This window comes from Falco biarmicus, chromosome 4, assembly GCF_023638135.1.
Source record: "Falco biarmicus isolate bFalBia1 chromosome 4, bFalBia1.pri, whole genome shotgun sequence".
NCBI classification, from domain to species: Eukaryota; Metazoa; Chordata; class Aves; order Falconiformes; family Falconidae; genus Falco; species Falco biarmicus.
This window is the reverse complement of record NC_079291.1, coordinates 59,378,512-59,399,238: the sequence shown is the minus strand read 5'-3', so window position 1 is coordinate 59,399,238 and position 20,727 is coordinate 59,378,512. Positions and strand designations below refer to the sequence as shown.

Genomic DNA, 20,727 nt, shown 5'->3' with positions numbered 1-20,727 from the left:
GGTTCTTTCCCTGTTCCTCTCATCTCCAGGTATCTGTCAGGGCTGCTGCCAGTCAAGCAGTGAAATTGGCTCCTGCCTTTAACGATGCATGGGGTCACCCAGGGAGCTCGGGATGAGGCCCCGTTGCCAGTTAAGCTAAACACCAAATGGTTATTACAAGCTCTTCCTCCCCAGCTGTCCAGGTCTTCTAATAAATGCATGGTTCTCTCTGAAAGCTTTTCAAGGTTTATTTTTAAAGCAGTCTGCATTTGATTAAACATTTGTTTTGTTTTGTTTTTTTCAAAAGGAACTTAAAAGGGCCATCGGCCTGTAAACATAAATATTCCCATTCTTTTGCTGATTCTTTGCATTTTTCTGGGTTTGCTAATGAAAGATATTTCAGCAGTGCAAGTCTCTGCGATGGGGGCAGCATCCTTTACTCCCGCTTGCAGCTCAGGCACTGAAGCCCATGGCGTGCAAGCAAGTTAAGCACCTTTTTGTGCTCAGGTGGATTTCATGGTGCCTTGCATTCACTTATACAGTCACCCAAACCCTTCTTGCAGCTGAGCAATGTCTTGAAACAGGCAACAAAGTGGGTAACAGCGAATCTAGTAGGTGCTGTGGCTTGTTGTGTTATTGATCTGTGTTTATCTAGTGCCACCAGGTATCCCTGCCTCCGATTATGGTGGTGTGGCGCGTCCCCACACTGGCCGTGGCATGTCCCCGATGCTCCACTCTCCTGGGCAGCCCTGTGTCATGGTCCCTTACAAGTCCTGGGGAGATGGGTGGCAGCCTCTTGGAGATAAAATGACTTCATCTGTCACAGATGTGCCAGTGTCACAGCTGTGTCGCTGACTGCAGCCACCGACGTTGACTCACGGCTATGTTTTTTATTTCCCTGTCATCCTGCAGGTTATAACTGAGTAGCCCTTATGACCAACATGAGCTGGAGCTTTCTAACCCGCCTGCTAGAAGAGATTCACAATCACTCCACCTTCGTGGGGAAGGTCTGGCTCACCGTGCTCATCGTCTTCCGCATTGTCTTGACAGCGGTGGGGGGAGAGTCCATCTACTCTGATGAGCAGAGCAAGTTCACCTGTAACACCAAGCAGCCTGGCTGCGACAACGTCTGTTACGATGCCTTTGCGCCGCTGTCACACGTTAGGTTCTGGGTCTTCCAGATCATCATGATATCCACCCCTTCAGTCATGTACCTGGGCTATGCCATCCACAGGATCGCCCGGTCAGCGGAGGAGGAGAAGAAGTTCAAGGGATTCAAGAAGAAGAAGCAGTTTGCTTTGAACTGGCAGGCAGTGCGCAACATGGAGGACCCGATGGAGGCTGACGAAGAGGAGCCCATGATCTCTGACGACACAGCAGAACAGGAGAAAGCCAAAGCCAAGCCCAAGAGCAAAGAGCCACAAAAGCACGATGGGAGGAGGCGCATCCAGCAAGAAGGACTGATGAAAATCTACGTCTTCCAGCTACTTACCAGAGCTTCGTTTGAAATTTGCTTTTTGATAGGGCAGTATTTACTCTACGGTTTTGAGGTAGAAGCCTATTATGTCTGCAACAGAGTCCCCTGCCCTCATACTGTGGACTGCTTTGTGTCCCGGCCAACTGAGAAGACCATCTTTCTCCTGGTGATGTACGTTGTGAGCTGCCTGTGCTTATTGCTGAACATGTGTGAGATGTTTCACCTGGGGTTTGGGACCATCCGAGATGCCATTCGCAGCCGGAAAATCAACAGCTTTAGGCAGCCTCCCTACAATTATGCCTACCCAAAGAACATCTCCTGCCCTCCTGAGTACAACCTGGTAGTGAAATCGGAGAAGTCCACCAAGATCCCCAACAGCTTGATGGCTCACGAGCAGAACTTGGCTAATGTTGCTCAGGAGCAGCAGTGCACCAGCCCGGATGAGAACCTCCCGGCAGATTTGTCCACACTTCACAAACACTTGCGAGTGGCCCAGGAGCAGTTAGACATAGCGTTTCAGAGCTATGGCAGCACCCAGGGCAACACGCAACCTTCTCGAACCAGCAGTCCCGCCTCAGGTGGCACGATGGTAGAGCAGAACAGGGCCAACACCGCCCAGGAGAAACAAGGTGCTAAACCCAAGGCCTGCTTAGAGAAAGGGAGCTCAAGCAGTAAAGATGGAAAGACCTCTGTATGGATATAGCTTCGTCTAAAAGGAGAAAGGGCATCGTAAGCGGGGTTTTTATTTTGGTTCGTTTCTGTTTTCGGTATCGTCTTGCATTTGTTTCACAGGGCACAGGCGCAATTCTTATACGCAAGTCAAAAGAGAAAAGGAGTTTCAGACCAATTTAGTGTTGTCTTCCAGTGCATTTACAAAAGCCATTTCTTCCCTGTTTCCAACACGTTCTCCATCTGGAAACCTCCACTGAGCAGTAGCAAACCCCCCTGCATCTCCCACCCCTATGGTCACCACTGGAACCCCCAGCAGAGACTGGACAATGTGCTGTGATGGGAAGCAGAGCTGCTGGTGACTCAGGAAAGAAGTCAGGCTGACAGCAAGCAGCTCCCCTCCTGCGTGACAAGGCTAGAGGTCTGACAGTGTTTAATTACTAAATATCCTTAATCAAAATTAATTTCTGATCCCTTGATAAGAAGAGGAAACAACTGACATATTGCATGAACCTTCAGGACACACTTACAGCTGATGTCCTGCCTGAATTGTTAGATGCTCTAGCAGGCATTGCTGGAAACAAAGGCATCATTTGATGCCACAAGCCACGAGCCGGCACCCACATCAGGTTATGGGGCAGAAACATAATGACTGTGTTACATGGAGAGACCTAAAAGCATAGCACAGTGCTGAAGAAGGTTTTCATCTTTTATTCCTCTGCTTTGAAGCAAAAAGCAAATACATCCAAACATTATGCAGCAGGAGAAAGCAGTGACACTGCATCATACCAGTGCCTGTGTAGCGCTTGCTACAGATGCACTGGGAATTGTTGCAGTTAGTGTTTTTAACAAACTACTGTTTCACATCATCAGAAAGTGCCTTTATGCAACCAGGAAAACAAAATCATAAAGGGTTTAGACTTCTTTATTCGCTGAATTCTAGTAGAGATTGGAAGATCAGCATCGGCAAATTTGTTTTTCTGTTTAATCAAACCCTTATAAATAGTGGCAGATGGCAGATCTATGCATAGTGTGTCTGTGATGTGTGTGTGTACATGTATGTATATATACAGACACATATGAACATGTGTGTGTGAATATAGACCTAGGAAAAAATATATAAATGTAATATCAACCCTCTGGTAATTTTACAGCCTTTCACCTCTCCTGGAAAAACCCAGCTGGCCCAGGACTGTGGCTGATCTCTTCCTGGAGCAGTCTGTAGGCTTCTGGCCTACAGCCTCACCTGGGGAACTGGCCGTTTTCACACACTTGCTTGTCTGGCTTCAGTGGGGACAGGACCAGGACAGTAGCAGGAAGCTTTTCCCTAGTTTATGGGGAGCTTTTTTCAGCTTGGCTTGGTTTTAGGGTGGTTTTCATGCAGCTACAGGAGTCTGGGGGCATTTTAAAATTGAGCTGCAGAGCTCCAAGGGTCCTGCTAGTGTTGAGGATGTGCTTTGTTGGGTGGTTTCATCCCATGTCTCTTGCACATCTGCAGAGCTGTGGCTTTGTTCCCCTCCCAGTAACACAAAATAGAAAGAATACATCATCACTGGGAGCAGAGGGAGCATCTCCTGCCAAATGGTAGAGGCTGAAACCAGTAACTGCCCCATTCTGCCATGTATCAGAGCAGGTCTGATCCCTGAGATGTTCCCAAGATGCTTGTGGCTTGGCAGGTGCTCTCACGACCTCTGAAGAGTCCAATGGTTGATTCACCACCATGGAGAACCCAAACAGGCAGAGCCTTGAAGATCAAGCCTAACACAAAAGAGGTAAATCCTCACTGAACACAGCGCTGTCCCTGTGCCAAGCTGTTCCTTTGGGGCTGTGCCAGCCACCCAAAGTCACATGCAGGTCCCTGTGCCAGTATTTCTTATCCATTGGATCTACGTGACTTCCTGCTGGGCATCTTTCTCATGTCCTTAAGATCAGTCCCTGAAAGCCTTGAGGCTGCCCGTTCTCCAGGTGGCCAGGCCCTTTGGTCATTCTGGGGAACACACAAAGAACTTGGGTATGGCCTTGACGGAGCTGTGCCATGCCATTAGAAAACAGCGCTGGCAGCGAAAAAGTAGGTTTAAAAAGAAAGCAAAGAAACATTGTACGAGGTATTCAGCTGCAAATATTCAGTACAGCTTTGTGTAACAGCCTAGGGAACACCTTCAGGCTTGTTCCTGGTCCTGCTGAAGGCATTGGTAAAATGCCTGGAGTGCCACCTGCTCTTGCTGCTAGAGATCTTCCCCTCAAAAATGGACAACAACATCCAGGAGGAGGATCAGTGCATCCCCCACAGCAGCAACAGTCAGTAGTAACACACACACACACGGCGTGTTACTGCCGTGAATTTTGCACAAAAGGCTCAGAAAGTTCACACCACAGTGGTGGGGAGGCAAACATATCCAGCTGCGCTGTTTGTCCTTGTCCCACATGCGGGAACGTGTTCTCCTGAGCTGGGGCTGTGCCAGGCAGTGCAGGAGAGGCTGGTTGCTGATGGTGCTGCTGTCACGAAGATGATTGCATGCAGGTCCACAGCCCAGGGCTGCTGTGGAGGAGAGCAGAGAGCAGAGGTGCTGGTGGGTGGAAATTTGTGCCCTATTAATTACAAGGCACAAGCTTGTTCTCCACACCAGTGTGACTTCTCTTTTACTGCCAGTCCTGTGTCCCATGGGAAACAGTGTGTATTTACAAGGAAGGATGGAAACTCTGAGGAGAGTGATGGTTGGATGCTGCCTGGGTTTTTCTGATTCCTTTTTGATGAGCAGCAATTCTTCCCATGCAATGCTGGAAGGCACTATCCTGTGCAGTCCATATTTCAGATTTCTCCTGCCCGTACCAGTGATACCTCCCTCAGCCCCAGACATGGCCTGAGCGTTTCCTGATGACTCAGACCAGCCCCTCGGCTCCTGCTGACCTGCAGATTCACCAGTGAGCCAACAAACACAGGGATGTGCCTCCCTTGCTCTTGCTTCAGGAAACCATCTTGGCAAACACCTCACTGTGGGGAAAGCGCAGGGCGATTTTAAGCCAGAAGCCCCAGAACCTGGTCACAGAGACCTGATGGACTCATTAAATCCATTTTATACTCCCTGCCCCAGTGATACAGCTGGTCAGTGCCCAGTAAGAGATCCCAGGGCTCCACGGCTGCAGGTTCAGAGACAGAGCAAGAGGGCTGGAAAGGACCACGATCCTCTTGCCAAGTTGCCACCATCAAATGACTCCTTAATGGCCAACATGAACTCCTCTTGCTGCAGCCCCTGGTGTCTCCTCTCCTCAACAGACAGAGAAGATCTTATGCCTTTAACATCTGCAGAAGCTTTTGGGTCTTTGAAGACTGTTTTCCTCAAGTCTGCTTTAAACTATACAACTCCAGCCTCATCAACCTTTCTCCAAGGGCTGCTTTTCTAGTATGGTTTTCCTTGGTGTCTTTGAACTACCACCAGCCAGTCCACATCTTCCCAGCAGTGTGGCAGTGCTGGTCCTTGGGCCACCTTCCCCTTCTGCTCCTCTTCATGTGCCCATCTGCCACTCTGGTCCTCCCCCAAAACCCATCTTCTGCAGGCATGGCAATTGCTCCCCTCTTCAGATGTCTGCTTGTACAGTTGGGATCTTCCTGCCCTCCTCCAAACTGCCTTTTTATTTTCATGCCACAGACCCGGTGCACCAAGGGGGTCTTGAATGATGTCAGTCCTGCAGCAGATTTGCAGCCTCCTCCTGGCTGGTGTCACCATCACATTTAATATACACACACCGTTTTCCATAGTGAGAGTCAATAATCGCAATATTGACAACTACTCCAACCAGGGCAGACTCTTGGGTGATCAATACAACCTCCTTGTCAGGCAGGGAGACAGGGTAACCACTCTCTCAGCTGTCCTAGCCAGCCCCGCTCATCTATCATGCTTGCAATACTTCCTTGCATAAAATGCTTTCTGAATGGGAGCTGATCTTGCTTTCCCATGTTTTCCAACCATTTTGATAGGGACAGAAGCACAAGGGAACATTCCCAGTGGCACTGCTCCGGTGTCAAGGGCTGCCTGGGAGAGATGCAAAGTTGCCTGCAAGATCCCAGCCAGCCTGGAGGACACCACTGACTCCTCTGATCCTGGGGAACAGGAGCCGCACACAGGAGCCAGCCTGAGTCAGACAGCCCTAGAAATAAAAAGGGTTATTATTATTATTACACATACCGAGTTGCTCATTTCTCCTCTTCCTCCTCCACTCCCTGGCCTCTAAAGCCTTTGTATGATATCATGTCTTTCCATCAAGTCACTGCCACAAAGGCAACCAACATACAATAATATCTCTGCAGGAGTGACTCCTTTCAGGACAGGAGCAAAATTCTTCTTTTATTGTGTCAGTTTGGGAAGGAAAAGGATAGAGAGGCAAAACATGCATAACCACAAGCAAAATCCCCATCACAATCATTACAAACTAAACTGACAGCTTGCTGAATTTCAATTAGATGACAGGCAATGTCGGCCACGGAAGAAATGCCAGTAGTATAATTAATGCTTTGCTTTTTTTTTTTACAGGTTAGTAGTTTTGTTCACACACAAGACGGGTTTAGCTTTGTAGCTGAACTAATCCTAAATGTTGACTCTCCCACTAAACTTGGTTGGATGAAGTGCCCACACTTATATTTCTATTCTTACCATTCAGGGCCAGGAATGCCCCACGTAAAAGCCAGATTACCTTGTTGCTTGCATTGCATTCCACTGGGAAATACTTGAACTTAACTCAAGGCCATAACCAGTTTGTGCTGTTACAAAGTTTCTGGGATTGTTATTTTTTTGTTGTTCATTTTTTTATGTACTAACTGTATTTGTACTAGAAATTTTTTGAGGTTGAATCTGTAAGTATTCTTCAGTGTAAATGTTACATCTGGACTGTAGTTAGAACATTAAACACTGGTCAAAAGAGAAAGATACATCAGTCCAACTCCTCAACTGGCTATTCCACATCCATTACTAATAAAACAGAATAAAACTTAGGTTTTGTTACAGTATGTAAAGCGTGTGACATTTCCATGAGAAGGGTGCTGAGTGTTGATAAAAAGGAATTCTTCCCAACCTATTATTTGCCTGTTTTAGCCATGTAAGAGTTCTATTTTCCCGGATATGGCTATAAATCACTGCAAAATATTTTTGCCTTAAGAAGTAGTTGACCTTCTAGTTGTTTGGGACGTGTTGTCTCTCTGATGAATCACTGCCTAGAATTCCTTCAGGCATGGAGCTGAAACTGCTTAGGAAAGCCTGCACTTTTAGAAGCAAGAAACCTTTGCAGAATCTGGGAGGAACTGATGATTCAAGCTGAGAAACGATGGGAAAGCACTTGTGAGAAAGCCTGCCTTTCCGAAAAACTTCAGTCTTTGCTCCTCCCATTAAGCAACAGTATCCCTGTCCAGTTTTCAGGAAACAAATCCTGGACAGAAACGTGGTTTTTCTGTTTTTCTGGCAGTTGTGGTATCTTTACAACTTTTTTGCCATGAGCAGGACCAGCTCCCACCAAGAGATGGAGAAGAGCAGGATCCTCTAACAAGCCCACAAGGAAAGTCAATAGTAAGAAGCACTTTAGCCTTGTAGGTCACATCCTTTGCAATGCTACGTAAAACACCCAAGAGAAAGGAAAACTTTGCTAAATAGCAAGGTGTCCTTCAAATCAGCAAGGGCTGAAGAATAAGGTGAACTTATTATTGCTGTTGGCTGTTGGGTTGGTACCGTACTTGGTCATGCAGGCACCCATGGGTGGCTGACCTTAGCTTCATGTGGGTGCTAGCCACAGTCATACAGAAACAAACCTTGTAGCAAGTCTTCCTCACCAGCAGCCTTCATCCCTCACTGTCAGGCTAGAGGTCTCTTCCCCAACCCACAGGCAGCCACATCCTGCCCCACTGGCTCAGGGGACTGGCATCAGCAGGGAGTTGGTGAGTGAGGAGGTGAGGAGCAGCCTCATCTTTTGTCCCCAGGTGACCTCCAAATTGCTGCTGCTGGAGAGTGTGGGGGGGACAGTGTCCATGAGGGAAGGCACAGCCAGAGAGTGATAGGGCCCCCGAGTCTGATGCTCAGTAGAAGGAATGGCAAAAGCAGCCTCCATCGGTCTGTGTTTTGGGAACACACAGCAATTGCAGAACTCCTCGTTTCTTTAGAAAGCCAGGCTAAAAATACCAGTGACTCTCCAGTGTCCCATTCTCTCTGGGATCTCAAGACTCATCTTTTTCATTAGCGGCTCCACACTGCAGACAGTATTCCTGTCAACAGCAGCCCACTAGCTCCTAATCACTCTCCCTAGGGAAATGTTATTAACGGCTCTACCTTCATTTTCAGCCCCGCTAGTACAGAACTGCCCCTTTGATGCACAGACTCACTCCTTGCAAACTCAGCTGCCACTTGGCTTTATTTCTACATCCAGCCAGTTGTCCTTGCAATTTTCCCCTTTTCACAGGTCTTTGCATTGCCCAGGCCAGCCACAATCCATGGTTTTCTCTCAAAGATTGTGGGATATTGTCCCTGTGCCAGAAGTGCTGCTATGTTTTACCACAACCCCACATCTTAGCGGCTGGCTGCCTGCAACTGACCTCTTGGAGCGGCTCAGCTTGGGGAGCATTTAATGTGCAGGGTTACGGCTGAATAACTGCAGCTCATGTGGGTTCATAGGTGAGAGTTCATGCTTTGCACCCTGAAAACAAGCCGGAGAAAATGAATTTTATTATCCCAGCATTATCCCACAGGGCTGGCTGCAGAGAGACAGCAGGTACCCTCACGTTAAGCTACTGCAGATGAGCTATGGATGACTAAATGCCAAGGATGAGCACTCGAAGGTGACAGCCTCAGGCTGTCCTGCTGCCGCAGCAGCCAGCAAGCCCCAGACATGGCAGGGTTTCAGGCAGTGCAAGAGCAGAGAGTGGAAAGTTGATGGAGCAAGAGGCTGCCATCAGCTTGTGCAACTGCCCAGGGACTGGTGAGGAACAGACAGAGAATCTCTGTCCTTTTTCACCAGTTTCTTAGCTGTGAGAAGTTTCTGAGTTGCCCTACCGCACTTGCCTGGATGAAAAATGTTCCACCAAGAGGGGATTTCGGGGAATGTCCCCTTTGGGATAGGGCTTAGCCAGGGGTGTTGCATCTTGTCACCCTGCCACCCTGTGCTGCCAGCTCTTCTTCCACAAACACTGCTAGAAACGGCAAAGGTCTGGGGGGACAATTCATCAGGCTGACATGGGTGCAGTATCAGGAATAAGAGGAAGCTGTAGCTTTCACGGTCTCACCATGACGTGGAGAGGTACAGAGGAAAGACTGGTCTCCATCAGCTCTCTGTATCTTCAGCCCTGGTTTAAAGGAAGGCAGGCTTCCTCAGCCCGGTTTTTTACACACAGCACATGCCAACAGCTGGGCAGAGCATGTTCACATGCCAAGGTCACCTTGAATCACATTCGCTGCCTGTCTTCATTTCTTCACCTGCTCTGCCTGTGCAGCTGCTTGACAAGCATCACCTCCAGAGCAGGGCCAGTGCTGAATTCAGGGGTGAACACACCGCATCGTTCACCGTCACCGGGAGTTGATCTGTCCCCCTTGCAAACAGGGATATGTGATAAGGTTATCACTGCCAGAGCATGGGGGAAAGCCCAAGGGCCAGCTTGCTGTCTGCTGCCACCGCATTTGTGGCTTCTGATAATTGAGATCCTTCGCTCAGGGCTCTGCCTGTCCGGATGAACACTGATAGCTCCTTTTTGCAGGGTTCATTCTGGGCCAGCTGAGGCCCTTCTCTGTAGAGATGCACATGTGCTGGTGTTGGCAGCAGCAAGGGGCAGAATGGCTGTAAACTGAATTGCGGCAACTGGAGAAAAGCAATCACAAATGACAGGCATGACTCACAGTCATTTCTTGAACTGTGGGATGAATTCCAGCCTAATGAGCTGCAGCCATACCCCAGGCTACCCAGGCCCTTCAGAGTCCACATCCCATAGCACTAGTGAATGTGCAAGAGACAAGCGGACAGCACCTTCAGCTCCATGCTTCTAATGTGATTTTGTTTCTGTGCAATGCTGCTTAGTAGAAATCCCCACTGTCAAACACTATCATTTATTCTAAAACAGAGCTACTGACAGATTTTCTAAGAGTATTAGAAGAAGATGGGGGCAGCTGATGGGTGCTACAGAAACAGAAGTTACGGGGTGTTAAAAAGGAGTGGAAAACGGGAACCTTTGGAGAAGTACTTTCCAGCACACTAGCCAAAACATCACCGGAGGAGAATGGGTATGTACCCTAGCTGTCTGAGGCTTCCAGGGGATTAAAGGCTCAGCGGGGGAAGGATGATTAAGGGGGCAGGAACGCTGAGAGCAGCCAGGACAGCAGGGAAGAGGTGGCCTGGAGGACTCATACAACAAAACTGCAGTAGGTGGGTTTGGTTTAGGCCATTTCCCGCACTCCCTCCATGGCAGGGGAAGCCGGGGACCGGTGAAGTGCTGCTGGCCCTCCGTACAGCCACAGGGCAGAGCTGGCGGGGACTGGGACCAGCTTCTGCATTGCTGCCAACGTCCTCCGACCCTATGGCTGCCAGGCCCCTGCCTGACGGCTGCCTGGGGGCTGCCAGGCCCCTGCCCAGTGGCTACCCACTTGCTGCCACGCCCATGCCCGGTGGCTACCTGATCGCCGCCAGGCCCATGCCCACCCGGGACCGGGCGGGGAGGGGGCGGAGCCGGTGGGAGGGAGGGGCGGAGCCCGCGGTGCCCCCTCCCCGCCAGCAGGTGGCGCCGTCCCCGCGGACACACACAAGATGGCGGCGGCGGCATCGAACGGCGGCGGGACCCCCTGACAACCTTCGGCCTGTCCGCCGCCATGTTGGTGAGGGCGGGAACGGCAGCGGCGGTAACAGCCCTACCCGGGCTGCGCCGATTGTGGCGGGGCGGGGGGAACGGGGCCGCCGCCTGCTTCCCACTGGGCCGGGCGCTGCTGGACGTGCGGGGAGCCGAGGCCGCCCTCTTCCTCCAGGGGCTGCTCACTAACGACGTGACGCGACTGGCAGCGGGCAGCGCCCCCCCCGCCGCGGCGCTCTATGCGCATGCGCTGAACGTCCAGGGCCGCTGCCTCTATGACGTCATTCTCTACAGGTGAGACCAAGCGGAGGGGCGGGGAGGGGCTGGGTGAGACCACTGCCAGGGGAGGGGGGGGGGGGGGGGGGGCGCGTCCTGTTGCTATGGAAACGTGAACGCGCGGCCTTGGCGGGTTTCTCCGTGCTCGCAGGTGGTTCCTGCGGCCATGTCACACATACTGTACGGTATTTCTGGCATAGCTTTATAAATTAACGTGCAAAAAAGCGCTTACCCTGTATATTTTCCATCGCTAGCTGCAGTCTCTGAGTTTCCCCAACAGAAAAGCATAATGAGCTTAATAATTATATAGCGGCCCCCAGGGCCGGCCCCAGGCCTGTGGGAACATTTGGGCCCTATCCAAAACAAGGTGTTTGCGCTATCTCACAGGTGCCCAGTCACTGTCACCACCGTATGGCATGTGACATAATTACACTGTACAGCCACCTCACACGGATATGGTGTCAATTAATGAAAAATCAGGCTTGCACACACTGTCAGGTCAGGTTAACGGTGTAACTGATGGAAGGCACAGCTGAACGAAGCTTTTCCTTCTGCTGAAAATCCCCTCGCTTCAGATAAGCATAGGGAAGACTGCGTGGCCAGACTGGGTTCTGTCCCCAGGACAGGTGAGGGCAGTATTTGCTAGAAAGGAGTAGAATGGATGGCTGAAAACATTCAGCATTTCACTATGGAGAGATGAGTGTTGCTCTTGCGTGCAGTCTTTGGTGAAATTCCCCAGATATCTAGATTTGCACCAGGATCAAGATACAGCATGTTGGCTTCCGCTACTGCAGGGTTTGGTTTTCTGACCTTGTAGGTGTTACTTTTTTAGGCTTCATAAGAGTCCAGAAGAAGAGCTGCACATCCTGCTGGAGTGTGACAGCAGCGTGCTGGATGCCATACAAAAACATCTGAAACTGTACAAGATCCGGAGGAAAGTAAACATTACCCCCTGCCTTGACCTCTCTTTGTGGGCCGTCATCCCCGGGGAGTGGACTGGAGACATTGCCAGTTCCCTCGCTAAATGTGCAGACCAGGCTCTGATTTTAACTCCTGACCCCAGAACAGAAGTCATGGGCTGGAGACTGATCACAAAGAAAGGAGCAAATCTATCGGAGATTATCCCCGGGAGTCATATTGGAAACATTCAGGATTACCACAGGCACAGGTATAAACAAGGTAAAGCCAAGTTCTGTTTTCAGTCAGTGTCACTGGATTTTGGGAAACTTATTTTTTATCACAGTTTCATGTTATTATCAGAGTCCGTACACTGATAGAGGAATAAATTATAAAAGCCTCATTGGTATGTCTCAGTGTGTTTAGCTTGTTAATAATACAGGTATTATTTGCTACTTTGAGGAAAAAAGTGATCTGGTAGTTATAATTCTGTCTGGCGGCTGAGTCAGTATTTGGGTACAGTTTCCCGTTACTAAGATTATGAGGCAGTGGGTCGGGAAGGCTCACAGCGAAAGAAAAGCAGGATTATTCATTTTCTTAGAGGGAAACTTCTGTGGTTTGAGTCATTTTGTTATTTGGGGATTACGCACAGTCTGCGTGTTTTCCTTGTTGCTAAGGAAGGGAAAGAAACACCCTAACTGACTTTCCTAAAAATGTATGACTGGATTTGCAGAGTTAACTCAGAGGCCAAGGGGCAGACAGTTGATTTGAGAGGGAACTCACTCCTAGGAGCCCCTGTGCCTGCACAGAGCTGCCGTTGATTTTACTGTGTCCACGCAGATAGTAGATTAAATTAATGGGCAGACTGGAAGACAATAGTCCTTTGCTTAAACCTGAGTCCATCTGGTTCGGAAAAGCTAGCTGCTAACGGGTCAGACTGGTCTGGACTGTGGTGGTGTGCTGCCTCCCTGAAACACCAGCTGCTGTGGAAGGCTGGGTCCAACACTCTGCTTCAAAAAAATACTATTTTTGTGTCATTGGTCACAAAAAGAAGGGCTCGTTATACAGACATTCAGCATTTGTGCTTTAGCAAAGACCTTTGGCCAACTCACGTTCTTTAGCTCTGAAGAAAATAGCTCTTATTGAGTCAATTAAAGTCTGCTTGTGGGGGAGTGTGGGTGAAAAGGATCTTGCCATTGGCATTACATGTACATTGATGCCTTTGTATGGGAGTCTGCATTGTTCCAGGTGCTTTGAATTTCCACCAGTATGCTTATGAGGTGCTGTAAGCTTTGTGAAGTTAGGTTCTAGTGTGGTTCTGTTTACCCTTAAGAGTAATCTTTGCTAACCGTTTATGGCTAATGATTTCACTCAGGCCCAAACCAGAGTACTCAGAAGTTCATTATTTCACGTTGCTTCTTATGGGTTCTCTTGGTTTTACAACCTACAGAGGAAGCATACTCCAGAAATCTTAAATACTGAAAATTTTTCCACATTTACCTGTGGAAAAATTTACATTTACTCTTTTCCTAGGAATTCCTGAAGGTGTGAAAGATCTTCCTCCTGGCATAGCCCTCCCGCTGGAATCAAACCTGGCCTACATGAATGGCATCAGCTTTACTAAAGGCTGTTACATTGGACAGGAGTTGACAGCCAGGACCCACCACATGGGCGTCATTCGCAAACGTCTGCTGCCAGTCCGCTTTTCAGCTCCGCTTCCCAAGGATGGCATTCCTGAGGGCGCTGAGATCTTAACTGAATCGGGAAAGTCGGCTGGCAAGCTGCGGGTTGGAGGAGGTGAACTTGGTATAGCTTTGCTGAGGTTAGCTAATATAAATGAACCACTCTACCTAAATATAGGAGGTGATAAAGTGAAGCTCACTGCAGGTATACCCGAGTGGTGGCCAAAACCGGCTAGTAAATAAATGATGAATCACTGTTTGCCTTATTGAGAATATATTTGGTGTGTTAAGTTTGGGAAGGTGCCTCTGCCTTCAGCTGTTGTTTGTGGTGTTTGATGGGTGTGGGTATTACGCATTGTTCAAATTGGGACTAAACAGCAGGAACCCAAACCAGCAGTGGGTCGCTGGGACAGGAGGATAATCTGTTAAGCGCTATGGGAAGACCTGTAGAGCGTATGCAGGGCAGCGCAGCTCCTCCTGAGATTATCCCACATTTATTTTGGGGGTGCCATGTGTGGTTGGGTTGGATTCCTGCTAAATTTTCAGTTCACTGCTTGCTCAGACTGTGCTCCACATAGGACGCAGTGTGCATTCAGGCTGAAGCGAGCAGGAGTTTTCTCGTTGTTTGCACTGAATGTTTCTGTTTGGAATAACCATTCTGTGGTATTATAATCTTACTTTTAATGGAGACCATGCTGCTCTTGTGTAAGAGATACTCAGGCTAAAGTGTTCACTGCAAATTAGTCCTTGCATTGAGCTTCGTCTTAAACTTGCTGATTGGGTGGGTGTTTTTTCCCACCACTCTAACTGCTAATTATGTTCAGGAAGAGGAATACCTTGTACTTGATATTTCAGACCTTGATTTTTAAGGCATCCCTGGTGGGAAAGCTCTCCAACATCCTGGTCCCATCCTCTGCCTCGGTGCCGACAGAGGGAGCACCGCCAGCAGCAGCCAGCTCCTCTGCCACTCCTGACCTCAGTCATGCATGCTTCCTTGACTGAAAACAACTGTTTTGAAGAGGAAAGTGGTATTCTACAGAAATGACGTGCATAGTGCATGCCCTGGAGTGGCTATTGTGTTGGTGTACTGGTGCTTGGCAGAATAATCCCTTACTAGAAGCACGTGCCCTCCAGTTGCCAGCAACAGTTGAGGGGTGGATTTTTTTTTTTGGCATGTGTCTTTTTGCTGTCATCTTGTAGAAAAACTCTCCAAACTTTCCTGCAGCCTTTGGCAGGGTTTTCCTCACTCCCTCCATAAAGTTGGTGAAGGGACAGTGTGTCCCAATCTCTGACCTTTGCTCCTTCCCTCAGCATTAAGCTGCAGTCCCTGGAGAAAGAGTTAATGCCACATGTTCTCTTGGCTTAGCCTGATGTACCCCAGTGAGGATTTTCACCATATCCTCTTCTCTGACTGCTTCACCACCACGCTTGTTCTGAGACCTCTCTGTAACCCCCATACAAAACCCCATTCCTGCTGCTGTCTCTAGCTGAGTTTTTTTCCACCTACCATCCATCCCCTCTGGGTTTTCAGAGCAGCCCAGTACTTCAGCATTTCTTTGCTGTGTTTTTCTGGCTCCTGTTGCTCTTCTGCCTTCACACTTTTTCTTGCTTCTGCAGTCAATGTATTCCTCTTTGCTTCCCCAAAGCCAACCAGCTCTGTGCCTCCTAACCCCATCAACCTGCAGTAATTTATAGGAGCCCTATGTATTTTTGTATTACAATAAATCCATTACGTGCGCGCTCTTGGAATGACGTGTGTGTGGAAGGGCGTGATGAAAGAGATGAACAGGTGACATCCCATTCTGACCAAAAACCTCCTCTTGCATGTACGTTTGTAACAAAAACCGTCCAAAGCATGTTCTGCCACTGTTGCAGTGTCACTGTTACTGTGAAGGAAATTTGCCTGTGAAAAATACTCATATTGGTTAAAATTCTTTATGCTTGCTGTAAAATGAATCTGTAGAATATCTCATTAAAATTTTACTGTGGCAGTAATTTATATGTGACTCGTCTGAAAGAGGTGCTACCTTTTTTTTGCCTTGCGTGAGCATACACAACAATATTTTTTTCAGTTGCTTGCTGACAAGAAACACGTCTTACATTGTTCGTCACCCCTTTGTCAGGTTTGAGATTCTTAAAGTCTTTCTGCTGAAAAAATAAATGAAACTGCAGTGCTTCACCCCTGCTGGATCCTGTGAATGTGACAAAGGCGAGACTGTGCTGCCCATGTTGATGCCGCTTTGCCAGAAGCAGCTTTTCCTCTGCCACCCATTGTGCAAAGTCTCCTCAGAATAGTTTTATTGTATCGGTATGCGCCCAGCCTGAATAAACACTACTTTTCTTCTGTTTGGGGAAGCCATGAATCTTTTCTGGCTCAAACAAGTTTCTTTTGTCTTCTTAATGTTATAGTTAAATTGAAATAAATTGAGTCCAAATAAATTCACTAAATCTTTATTAAGGCAGGAAAGCAAAAGCAGCGCGCTGGGTGGCCGGGGAGTCGCAGCTCCACCTAAGGCTCGCAAATTCAAGCAAGCTGAGCAGCTCTTTTATCTTCACCAAGGTCGCTTCTGACATCTTCGGTAGGCCCCTCTGCTTCTGTTATCGTGGTTTCTTGTCAAACAGGACGTTCCCATGTTTGGTGTAGCAAGATAACATTGTGGACATGTCTCTTCTTGTTAAAACAGGAAGTTCTTAAGACCACCACAATGGGTTCGTTCCTCTTGCTTAACTTGATTGATCAGCAAATTACCCTTAGCTACTTATTACATTTAACGTATTTGAAAGCCTTTTCGACAGCTGCAGGTTACAAGTGTGGGGGATTAGGGTGCAAAATAAGGTGGTACTAAAAATAAAGAGGTACTAGATTCTGGAGAAAGGACGTGGCAGGAACTGGGCAGCCCCAATCCACGTCAACCTCTCAGGTTTGTAATTCTCCCTCACTGCCTGCTCCATCGTCGGCTGGGGCTGGGAGGCCGGGTTGTTAGCCGTGCGGGCGCAGGGTCGATTCTGCAGCGGTGTTTGCCTGGCTGATGATCCATGGCAGAGCAAATCTCCCCCAGCACAGGTGGGGCCAAACGAAGAACAGAGAGGAACCCCACTGGGGAACCCCACCGAAGCCATGGTGGGGCCAGCCAAAAAAGGGGTTACCAACAACCCACCGCTTCCTCACGTCAGCCAAAGGGCCGCAGCCTCCTCAGCAGCATGTTTAGTAACTTATTTCTGCAGGAATGAGGGATTGATGAGAAACAAGCCCCCAGCAGCAAGCCCACACGGCCCCTCCACCTCCTCGGGAAAGAAACCAGGCGCTGCTGTGATGCAGTTCTGTCAGGTTTTCACGCTTCCCTCAGCATGGCGGCTGCTCAGGTCTCAGCCTAAATAGAGCTGGAAAACAGGGACCCGCTGTCCGAGGGGCCAACCCCTTCTCAGTCCCCATTTTCCAAGTGTGTGTGTCCCCCCGCTGCCTCAGTTTCCCCTCGCCGCCTCAGTTACCCCCTCCCACTGCACAACGATTCGCGCCTCCCCTTTCCAACCTCCCCCCCCCCCCTTTCCCCCGCGCAGTGGTTGCTCCCACCGGCGGCCGCTGACCTCCCGCTCCCGCCCTTGCCGCTCCCGCCCGATCGCCGCGAGGCTGTTGGGGCGGCTGTAACGGCGGGGGGGGCGGTGCTGGCGGCACGCGCCGGCCCGGCCCCTCACGGCGGGAGGGAGGATAGAGATGGTGATGGGTAGCACGCAGCCTGCGGCCGCTCGGCCTGACGGGGCTTCCCGGGCAGAGGTGAGGCGTCGTGGCTGCCCTCCTGCTGCCGGGCTGGGCCCGGGGCCCCGGAGCTGAGGGGGTGTGCGGCGGCCGGGGAGGTGGCGAGGCGCTGCGCTTGTGTGAGGGGAGGAACCCGGCCTGTGCCCTGTGAGGAGCTGCCGCGCGGCTGGTGGGCTCCCCTGGAGGGAGGGGACCCCCTGTGGCTGCCGGTAGAGCAGAACAAGGTGATTAAAGCACGTATCTGCGAAAGTACAAGGCTGTTTTCCTCGTCCGCTTGCCTGTCACACGTACCCTGACGGGTATGTGCGTGCTCGGGAGCTACAGAGCCGTGAGCCCTGCTGGCACCAAACCCCAGTGACGTTTCTGCACGGAGATAAAGAGAGCTGTGAAATAAGCAAGTAGTATAGCTCGAAATCCCAATGGAGCAAGGCAGGAGTCCCTTTCAGAAACTGCGGAGGGGCTGATATTTTGGTTTCAGGAAATTTTTTTTTTGTTGTTTTGTTTTGTTTTGTTTTTTTCTCCCTCCTGGTTATTTCCCCCACCCCCGGAAGCAGTGTCTGATTTAATTGTTATGGTTTTTTACATTTCCTGTCACAGTAAAAAGCCAAAAAAGTTGTCTCGGTATGGTAAGGGGTCGGGAAGAATGACTGCTACTATTTAAGTCTGCTGTATAAATAGATGTTCGACTGAGTTACTAAAATCATTGCGGTCTGCTCTTTTAAATGGATCATTACCGGAATGCATTCACGCTGCTGGGGCCAGGCTGATGTTAGGAGATTGTGTGTGAGCAACACCTTCACACTGAGTTACTTGAAGATAACAAGTTTAAAAAGCCCTTACAAATGCTTCTAGCTTAATATTAGTATTTTTAGTATGTTTGCCCCCTGTTAACGCATTGCTGAAACCTTTGAAATTTTCAGGGGGTGTCTGAATGCTGCCCAGATGAGAGTCACAGATATGATTTATTCTTCACAGCCTGTGGTGATCCTCCTTTTCCATCAGGCTTGTTTTCTCCAGTGTTTTCAGGGCAGGGGAATTAGGCAGCTTTTGTCCTGTTCCCAACCATTGCTACTGAAGCCATGTGCTGTTTACATGGTTCTGCGTGGGCACTAGGGGCATTTTACATGTTACTTTGAGAGGACAGTGTACCTACTACTGCTTGTAGGTACTTTCTAAGACTATTACTGGGTGTACAGTTTCAGCTGGATGGTAGCAAAGAGGTATGCTACATTTTGACATCAAACGTTTCTCTCAACCATGTTTGCCTGTGCGGTATTTTGCTTTTACAGAGACTGTGAGCCCTTCAGAAAAGGCTGTCTTGATTTTTCTGTAACATGCTGTTCTCAAGCTAGCAGAAATAATTTATGTCTGAAGTGTTTTTGTGGATTCATGTCTGGATTTATTTCCCCCCCCCTGTCTTGCCCAGGCCAAATGTGTGTGAAATTCTGCTGTCAGTCTTAATTTGAAGCTACTGGGGTCTACTCACGTCACTAAAATCAGTGCATGTACTTTAGTACTGTGCTGCCATAACACTGTCGATGTTTGTGGTTTCTCAGTTTTCTTTAATCCCTTGTCAATGTGGCTTGAGATTTTTGATCTTTTTTTCTTGAAACACATTAATTCAGTGTGTACTATTGGCAGCATTGGTGCAAGTATGCTATTCCAAAAACCTAAATGTGGAAAAGGGTCTAAAAGCTTCCTGTGTCGTGTTTATATATGTTATCATTCTAAAATTGTGCTTATATCAGGCAGTTGGAGAAACTGGAGGAGGACAGCCACAGTCTGCCCACCATTACAGCTTTGTGGAAACTGGAGGGAGAACAGCAATAATGTAAACAAGGGCTGAGGTTTTTAGGGAGGGGTAACCATTTCCTATTTACTCCTGTGTCTGAAAAGCTATATGGAATACCCTTAAACAACATTTTGGGAAGGTTATGTGCTTTCAGTGGTAAGTGCTACAGTGACAGCAGTGAGGGAAGGACTTCACAGAACAAGGTGCTGTTACCGTAACTTAGTGAAAATGCCTTGGGAACAGAAGAAAAACTCTAGGGAAAGTGGTGTGTGTGTGTGCATTTTGGGTTGGGTTTTGTTTCCCGCCCCCCCCCTCCCTTTTAGGATCTTCTGTCTAGTTTACCTGCATTAAGTTGTTGAAGAGCTTAAGACCAAATGGTTTTCTGATTTCCACTGTAACACTTCTAGTTGTCATAGGAGTTTTCTCATCTTCTGTAAGATGCATTTAGGGGCAGTTGTATTGTTCAGGGTGAACATTGTGTTTTTAGGTTTAACTCAGATGACTTAAGTGTATATTGAAGGGCAGCTTGAGGTTTGCTTTTAAAAAAGTTAGCCAAACTTGTTAGCCCTCTACTTTCTCTTTTTTTCTAGTCTCAAGACTAATGCTTGACTGATGATGGACTACACTTCCGAGCAACTAAACTGTATAATATAATATATTTTGTAGGGTTTCTGGTGTTTTCTTCAAAAAGATGAAAATTACTCTGTTAGCCTTTTCCATTGTCTCTGGATTTTTTTATTTGCTTAAATTAAATTTTCATTCTTTTTATAGTACTAAAAATACGGTGATGTGTGGGAAGGATGAAATTTCATCATCTGAGTTAAGGCAAAGAGTTGTGGGAAAATAATTATCTTTGTAAGGAAAAATATGTAAAAGCTGATAACGTAACTGTCAACAATATGTTTGGAAGTGGGGAGAAGGTGAGTGAGGTACAGCACTTTAGCATGAAAGCAAGCTGTCAATTAAAATAAAGGTTATTTTAAATTTTTGTTACAGGAAGCATAGGGCTTGTTTTGCTCTCCCTGCAAGCCTTTCGTAGTTACGTAGCTGGGGTGAGCCGAATGATGGTTTTCAGTGGGGAGCTTGGAACAGGAGTGGCAAGTGCTTCATCACTGCTGACAAAAAACATTAATTCCAGTGAATTATTTTTTCATGTGGAAATATCAAAACCCCAGAGGCAGAAGAGATGATGAACTTGTCATAAGAACTCTTGTACTGTTAAGCAGAATGTTTATACATATATTGCTTATTATATGTGTATTATAGCAATTAAAATTTCCTCACTGGGTCGTGGTTGCTGATTACAGCTTATGGTTTTGGAAGTATGTGATCACTTGAGAGTAATTGCTTAGAAATTATTTCTTGTGTGGGAAGGAGGAGAAGATGCATTTCAAA

General features: G+C 48.3%; 3 protein-coding genes across 8 annotated transcripts in view; all 3 read left to right on the top strand.

The window, feature by feature from the left end:
• Positions 1 to 7,127, top strand: part of GJC2 (gap junction protein gamma 2) — a 38,271-nt gene extending 31,144 nt beyond the window's left edge. For all 5 annotated transcript variants that reach the window (XM_056335936.1, XM_056335937.1, XM_056335934.1 and 2 more), the window contains one exon: positions 892 to 7,127. In XM_056335936.1, the coding sequence (XP_056191911.1) occupies positions 912 to 2,159 (1,248 nt within the window). In that variant the 5' untranslated portion in view covers positions 892 to 911 and the 3' untranslated portion in view covers positions 2,160 to 7,127. The remainder of the gene's footprint in view (positions 1 to 891) is intronic.
• Positions 7,128 to 10,866: 3,739 nt separating this feature from the next.
• IBA57 (iron-sulfur cluster assembly factor IBA57) lies at positions 10,867 to 15,785 on the top strand. Of its 2 annotated transcripts, XM_056335941.1 has the most exons (4): positions 10,898 to 10,959; positions 11,107 to 11,225; positions 12,040 to 12,386; positions 13,638 to 15,785. In XM_056335941.1, exons 1-4 carry the CDS (start codon positions 10,954 to 10,956, stop codon positions 14,027 to 14,029), a joined length of 864 nt encoding a protein of 287 aa, XP_056191916.1. In that variant the 5' UTR covers positions 10,898 to 10,953; the 3' UTR covers positions 14,030 to 15,785. The 2 variants fall into 2 exon arrangements, with proteins under 2 accessions (XP_056191915.1, XP_056191916.1); XM_056335940.1 differs by having other exon boundaries at positions 10,867 to 11,225.
• Positions 15,786 to 17,352: 1,567 nt separating this feature from the next.
• The window catches only part of LOC130147957 (meiosis-specific coiled-coil domain-containing protein MEIOC-like), a 35,824-nt gene continuing 32,449 nt past the window's right edge, over positions 17,353 to 20,727 (top strand). The window contains exon 1 of the mRNA XM_056335932.1: positions 17,353 to 17,558. The gene's annotated coding sequence lies outside the window, so the exon portion shown is untranslated. The remainder of the gene's footprint in view (positions 17,559 to 20,727) is intronic.